The sequence below is a fragment of the Trichechus manatus genome, unplaced genomic scaffold (genome assembly GCF_000243295.1).
Source record: "Trichechus manatus latirostris isolate Lorelei unplaced genomic scaffold, TriManLat1.0 scaffold00121, whole genome shotgun sequence".
In the NCBI taxonomy this organism is placed as follows: Eukaryota; Metazoa; Chordata; class Mammalia; order Sirenia; family Trichechidae; genus Trichechus; species Trichechus manatus.
In genome coordinates this window covers 1,833,866-1,841,533 of record NW_004444057.1, presented here as the reverse complement: position 1 = coordinate 1,841,533, position 7,668 = coordinate 1,833,866, and the positions used below count along the sequence as shown (strand labels likewise).

General features: G+C 37.1%; 1 protein-coding gene across 5 annotated transcripts in view; it reads left to right on the top strand.

The window, feature by feature from the left end:
- CEP120 (centrosomal protein 120) overlaps positions 1 to 7,668 on the top strand; it is an 89,592-nt gene that overhangs the window by 22,513 nt on the left and 59,411 nt on the right. For all 5 annotated transcript variants that reach the window (XM_023738673.1, XM_023738672.1, XM_023738670.1 and 2 more), the window contains 3 exons: positions 3,649 to 3,876; positions 4,893 to 5,109; positions 6,532 to 6,703. In XM_023738673.1, coding sequence (XP_023594441.1) covers positions 3,649 to 3,876; positions 4,893 to 5,109; positions 6,532 to 6,703 — 617 coding nt within the window. The remainder of the gene's footprint in view (positions 1 to 3,648; positions 3,877 to 4,892; positions 5,110 to 6,531; positions 6,704 to 7,668) is intronic.

Sequence of the window (7,668 nt, the reverse complement as noted above, 5' to 3'; positions counted from 1 at the left end):
ACGTCTGCTTATATGCAGATGCGGGCCACACCCCCAAGGAGACTCCCTTTCATCTGATTGGCTGCTCACAGTATATTCAATCATGGGAGTGATTATGTTAAAACACAGAGAATCATGGCCCAGCCAAGTTGATACACAATCTTAACCATCACATACCTCTTTAGAGAGCTTTATCATTTCTGTCAAATAATGTCATAATAGCAGAACCAGAATCGAATCTGAAGTTTGCTAACTTTCTCTTGGCGTTGTTATGTGTGAGATGATCTCCAGCTTCATCTCCTGCCTTTTCCCACCTGAGCACTCTAACCTCTGGCCATATTTTCTTTCAACAAACATTTATTCTGCTGTATGTGAAACACTGTGTTAGATAGTGGGTAAGTCCAGTCAGCCCATTTTGGAGTTTGGAGTTGATGGTACAGTGGGAAAGACAGCTAAGTAAACACGATTAAAATTCAGTGAAATAGGAAGCTCAGCAACAGCATTAAACTATTCAGGTGGGGCATCACCTGAGCTTGGACTTTGTGCGGTGTCTAATTAAGTGGAAAATTACTTTGAAGTTCCTGGAATGTACTGTACTTCCTCTCATCTCCTGATCTTTGTGCAGTGTTCTGTTCTTTGAATAACTACTTCTCTTCATTGTCCCCAACCTCCTTACACAGTGCTTTCTCTAAGTTATGTCTTACTCAGTCTACAGATTATACACTCCATTTATTCCATATCTATGCCACAGTACTTAATGAATGAATGATTGATATGATATACTGTTAAGTTGGAAAAGTGCATAGCTTTGATTTATATATAGAGTATCAATTGATAATGTACTAGAGTTTTAGAAGAGATTTAGCCTAAGTACTTTTTAATTGTCCTCATTAACTGGTTTCTGTAATTTTTTATTTTTTTAGCAGAATATTGCACATTTTAAATAATTGAAACAGTTTAGTTGTCTTCACACACATGTTCTGTGTAAGTGAGGAGGCCTGGAGGCTCGGTGACTAAATGCTCAGCTGCTAACTGAAAGGTTGATGGTTCAAAGCCATCAGCTGCTCTGCAGGAGGAAGATGTGGCAGTCTGCTTCTGTAAAGATCTACAACCTTGGAAACCCTATAATGCTGTTCTACTCTGTCTTATAGGATCACTATGAGTCACAATCGACTAGATGGCAATGAGGTTTTTTTTTTTTTTCTGTATAAGTCACAGTGTTTTTGCTTATAACATATAGTTTACAGTTTCAAGAAATTTGAGTTTCCTTTTCTGACACTTTGTGTTCTCGCTGATAGAAAATGCATTTTTTGCTATTCTTTTGATACATTTTAAAATATATTTTTATTTTCTTTTGCAATTCAACTTGTGCGCCAAAGTTATTGAAAATAAACTATTAACTTTATTTTAAATCATCAATTTATATTTTTAAATAAAATCTACATTTTAAGAGAAATTGTATTAAAACATTGGAAAGAATAAACCCCTCCCTCCCCCCCAAAAAACCCCAAACCCATTGCTGTCAAGTTGATTCTGACTTATAGTGACCCTATAGGGCAGAGTAGAACTGCGCTGGAGGGTTTCCAAGGACCAGCTAGTGGATTTGAACTGCCAGCTTTTCGGTTAGCACCTGAATGCTTGACCACTGCACCACCATAGCCTTTTACTGTAGGTAAAAGATACTTTTCACCTTAGGGTGCAGATACATAAAAACAAATTTATGCTTTATTATTTTATTATAATTTGCACGTTTGGTAGTACACGTGGACAAAATATTGAACAATGCAGGAGGCATCAAAAGAAGATGGAAGGAACACACAGAGTCACTGTACCAAAAAGAATATGGTTGACTTTCAGCCATTTCAGGAGGTAGCATATGATCAAGAACTGATGGTACTGAAGGAAGAAGTCCAAGCTGTACTGAAGGCATTGGTGAAAAACAAGGCTTCAGGAACTGATGGAATACCATTTGTGATGTCTCAACAAACAGACAACAGTGCTGGAGGCGTTCCCTCATCTGTGCCAAGAAACTTGGAAGACAGCTACCTGGCCAGCCAACTGGAAGAGATCCTTATTTGTGCCCATTGCAAAGAAAGGTGATCCAACAGAATACGGAAATGATTGAAAAAATATTAATATCACATGCAGGTAAAATTTTGCCGAAGATAATTCAAATGTGGTTGCAGAAATTCAAGCCGGATTCAGAAGAGGACATGGAACAAGGGATATCATTGCTGATGTCAGATGGATCTTAGCTAAAAGCAGAAAATATCAGAAAGATGTTTACTTGTGTTTTATTGACTATACAGAGGCATTTGACTGTGTGGATCATAGCAAATTATGGATAACATTGTGAAGAATGGGAATTCCGGAACATTTAATTTTACTCTTTAGGAATCTGTCCATAGACCAAGAGGCAGTCATTCAAACAGAGCAAGAGGATACTGCATGGTTTAAAATCAGGAAAGGTGTGCATCAGGGTTGTATCCTTTCATTATACTTATTCAGTTTGTATGCTGACCAAATATTTCGAGAACCTGGACTTTATGAAGAAGAACGTGGCATCAGGGTTGGAGGAAGACTCATAACAACCTGCAATGTGCAGATGACACGACCTTGCTTGCTGAAAGCGAAGAGGACCTGAAGCATGTAAAGACTACAGCCTTCAGTATGGATTATGCCTCAACATAAAACAAAATTCCTCATGATTGGACCAATAAGCAACATCATGATAAACAGAGAAAATATTGAAGATGTCAAGGGTTTCATTTTACTTGAATCTACAGTCAACGCCAGTGGAAGCAGCAGTCAGGAAATTAAATAGCATATTGCTTTGGTCAAATGTGCTGCAAAAGATCTCTTCAAAGTGTTAAAAAGCAAAGATGTCACTTTAAGGAAAGGTGCACCTGATCCAAGCTGTGGTGTTTTCAGTTGCTTCATATGCATGTGAAAGCTGGACAATGAATAAGGAAGACTGAAGAAGAATTGATGCCTTTGAGTTGTGGTGTCGACAAAGAATATTGAATATACCGTGGACTGCCAGAAGAACAAACAAATCTGTCTTGGAAGAAGTACAGCCAGAATGCTCCTTAGAAGCTAGGATGGTGAGACTTCGTCTCACATACTTTAGACATGTTATCAGGAGGGACTAGTCCCTGGAGAAGGACATCATGCTTGGTAAAGTAGAGGGTCAGCGAAAAAGAGGAAGACCCCCAACAAGATAGATTGACACAGTGACTGCAACAATGGGCTTAAACATTGCCGTGATCATGAGGATGGTGCAGGACCTGGTAGTTTTTCGTTCTTTTGTACATAGGGTTGCTATGAGTTAGAACCAATTTGATGGCACCTAACAACAATGTGGTAGTGTAGTAAGATATTAAAGTAACCATAGCTCACAAAAGTGATAGAAAAGAGAAAAAGGTGGTAACAGTATTTAGGAAAGAAGAATTGAAAAAGAGGCAATGGCTTCATCGAGATACTAGTAAATTTTTTTATCACTAGTTTTAACAATCATGTATGAGGATCTCATATTTAGTCATTGCAGTCACTGTACCCTGCATTATATTTTACTTTTATGAATCATTTTATAACTTTTTATTAACTTTACATATTTAGGACACAGGAGAAGATATAAAGCCGTATTTTTATTTTTTCCCATTATATTAGATCCATCTCTGTTGTGGAGACCAGTCACTTGGAAGCACAGAAATACCACTAAGTGGATTACTCAAGAAGGGCAGTGCAGAAATCAACCACCGCCCAGTCACAGTTGAGGGTGCTTTTACCCTTGATCCCCCAAACCGAGCCAAACAAAAGCTTGCACCTATTCCTGTGGAGCTGGCCCCAACAGTGGGAGTGTCTGTGGCTCTGCAGAGAGAAGGCATAGATGCTCAGGCAAGTAGTGACCCTCCTTCCCCACCCCTACCCCCACGCAGCTGCTCCAGTGTTGCTGAAGATTATGCACAGAAGTTGAATCTCAGAGGAGTTACCTAGCATGAGAAAGTATTTATTACTCTTAATTAATGGCCTAGAATATATGATACCTTCTTTTTGAAAAGGCCTTTCTGAGAAGTGCTGTGGCTTCAACTGCTGTGTTTATTTTAAATGATTGTATTCAGAGACTATTTAGCCTTTTGGGATATTCTCTCATGTAATAGAAACCATTGTCCACCTTGTATTCAATGACTATGGTAGAAGAAGAACTCTGGTAAACAACATTTTTAGACCTAGTTTCTGGGAATCTGCACTAATGATATCTTTTTGGTTGACACAACTTGAGTTAAGGTTCTTGGTTCATTAGTGCTTTCTAGTACTCACACTCTCTTTAGCCAGTTTTTTTTTTTTTTTTTTAACAGCGATGGGAAATTACAATGTTTTGATTATCAGTTATTAACAGTATATTCCACCCCTTTTACTGCCTCCACAGTCAACCTGAGTGTCCTTTCAAAGAACTGATCTTTATGTAGATTGTGAATGAAAAATAGAAAAAATGAAGTGAGATTTTAAGATATACATGCATATACTTCTAGAGGGGAGTAGAGCAAATGCAAGAAAGAAATCATAGTGGACATCTTTTCTTTCTTTTCAAGAATATAGACCTCCATTATCCTGTCTTGGTAGGAGTAATCATTCCAGGGACACGTGCCTGACTTCTTTTCTAGAATATCCTTTTTTACCCATTAGGATGAATTTTGGTTCTCAGCTGTGGATATCATATATCCTTCCTGTTCATCTTCCTTTTTCTGGTCCAAGATCCTATAAGAAAATTTGCAAATTATGAAGAAGAATAGACTAGGAGTATCCAAACTGGGAAAGCAAGCTTGTATTTTTAAAAAACAACATCAAGTTTTTTGCTTAATTATGAAGGAAAGTTCTTTGCAAATTATGCTTTATTTAAAAATTGTTTTTAGTCTTTAATTGACTTAAAGACCCAGAATGAATATGAGCCAGAACATTCAAAGAAGAGAGTTTTAACCCCCATAAAGGAGAAGACACCTACTGTGCCAAAATCACCAAGTGTATCCCCTGCACCGCCTCACAACCCGTCACCTCCAACAAAAGATGATGCAACAGAAAGTGAAGTGGAAAGCTTACAGTATGATAAAGACACAAAACCAAATCCAAAGGGTAAGGTGTTGTTTTTACAGATCTTTTAGGTATCAGATTTTGCAGCCATTAATATATGACTGAGACCTTTAAGGAGCCCTGATGGCACAGTGGTTAAGAGCTCAGCCACTAACCAAAAGGTTGACAGTTGGAAGCCATCAGCCTCTCCTTGGTAACCCTATGAGGCAGTTCTACTCTGTCCTGCTGTGTTGCTATGAGTTGAAATTGACTCGACAGCAGTAGTATGAGAGCTTTCATGAGTTCCAAGTAAAATTTCTGCATTTTTAAAGAGCTAATAATGTGTGGTGATATAAAAATCTTCAATTTAAAGTAATTTCAATCTTTTTAACTTCATAATAGAATTTACTTTTTACAGGTAAGAGACTTTTTCATTTAACTTACACGCTAGAAATAGTAGCCTATTCAAACGAAATTTAAGAATGTAGTTCTTTCAGTGGGCTTTTTAAAATATTAAACTCTCAATATCTTGAATTCATTGGAATTTTAGAGGAAAGAACTACTAGCTGTCTTTTTAACTTGAATCCACAGTCAATGCCCATGGAAGCAGCATCATACTTGGTAGAGGGTCATTGAAAAACAGGGAGATCCTAAATGAGATGAATTGACACAGTGGCTGCAATAATGGGCTCAAGCATAATGATTGTGAAGATGGTGCAGGACCAGGCAGTGTTTCATTCCGTTGTACATAGGGTCGCTATGGATTGGAACCAACTTACGGCCTAACAACAACAAGCTGCCTTTTATAGTAAAATCAATATCACTTTTGATCCTAATGTTAAGAGTGAGTCTGAGAATTCACATCTACCCTGTTTTATAAGTGTAATTAAATCAGTGGTGGATTAGAGTTAGAAGTCCCAGGTGCAAGTCCTGCTTCTGTTACTGAGTAGCTGTATGACTTGTGCTACTCACTAAACATCTCTGGTCTATAATATGAAAGGGTTGGACTAGATATCTCTGTTTTGAAGTTTTAGCTTTTTATTATACCACTTCATATGTGCCTAAAATAACCAAAACTAATTTTTAAAAAGTGGTATTTTGTACCCAAGTAAGTCTCAAATACAACCCTTTGAATGCTAAGTTATATGGTGCTACCTCTTGGAGATAAATTAGTGCCTGCCAGACTGCAGTCATACATTACTGCATCAGTACTGTATGTTTTGCCATATGTGTTAGGAGTAAACACTTTCTTTACGCAGTTCTGTAATGGGAATTAAAGCCTAGATTGTTGCTCAGTTACACTTGATCAGCTACATAATTTTGGACAAATCACTTTAAGATACTTATGCTTCAGTTTATATGTGCATTAAACCAAGTAGTCTGATTTCTTCTTGAAAGTAAATGAGGTGATAATTTTAAAATTGTTGAATAACTTAAGAGAAACTTTCAGCAATTTTTTTTTTTTTTTTTTAATGTTCATTTTAGCCATGAATTCTGTACCAGCTTTGGCCCAGCCAGTGACTACGTCCAATGTTTCAGAAGCAACTTCAGGACAGAAGATTGCTGTTCCAGCAGCATCACATCACTTTTGCTTTTCAATAGACTTAAGGAGTGTCCATGACTTAGAAGTTAGTTTTCCAGTCAACTGTATATTAAGGTGTGATTTGATTTTGTTTCAAGGTATTATTTTCTATGGAGAAATGCCTTTCCTCTGTTTTGAGAGCTGCAGAGAAAGAAATGTCACCAAAGAAGTTACAGGCAGTCCCCAGATTACGAACGAATTCCATTCCTAAGTCTGCCTTTAAGATGAATGTGTATGTAAGTTGGAACAGTTAGATACGGTTCATATCTAACGTCAGCCAAATGTTTGTCTTGGTATATAGTATATAGTGTACCTTTCTATGCATAAAAACCGTTAAACACTTCTAGATACGCTTAAACTTCTTTAACATAATAATACAGTAATAATAATAATGTTTTGATGCAAAGTATTGTCCATTTGTTATTACGAACCATTGTTTGCACCTCAAATTTTTCTTTATATTGCCTTGACTTCCTCTCCATATGAAAAATCTATGTCTATATTTTTTAGTCCCTCTTTTTTGTTTTTATGTTATCATCTTTTACATACTGAGACCTTTGTTTCTCTATTTTTGGTGTTTTACCTTTGATTTATTTTTGTCACTTCCCTATCTGGTTGCTCTGTCCTATGTTCTAGTCTTGGATTGTTATCTGATGTTATTGATTTTCTAGCGAGAGGACTCCCTTTAATTTCTTGTAATTTTGATTTGGTTTTTGCAAATTGCCTAAACTTCTGTTTATCTGGAAATGCCCTAATTTTGCCATCATATTTGAGAGTTTTGCTGGACATATAATTCTTAGCTGGCAATTTTTTTCTTTCAAGACTTTGTATATGTCATCCCATTGCCTTCTTGCCTGCATGGTTTCTGCTGAGTAGTCCGCGCTTAGTCTTACTGACTTTCCTTTGTAGATGACTTTTTGTTTATCCTTAGCTGCTCTAAAATTCTCTCTTTATCTTTGATTTTGGCAAGTTTGATTATAATATGTCTTGGTGACTTTGGGGATCTGCCTCATGTGGGGTTCAGTGAGCATCTTGGATAG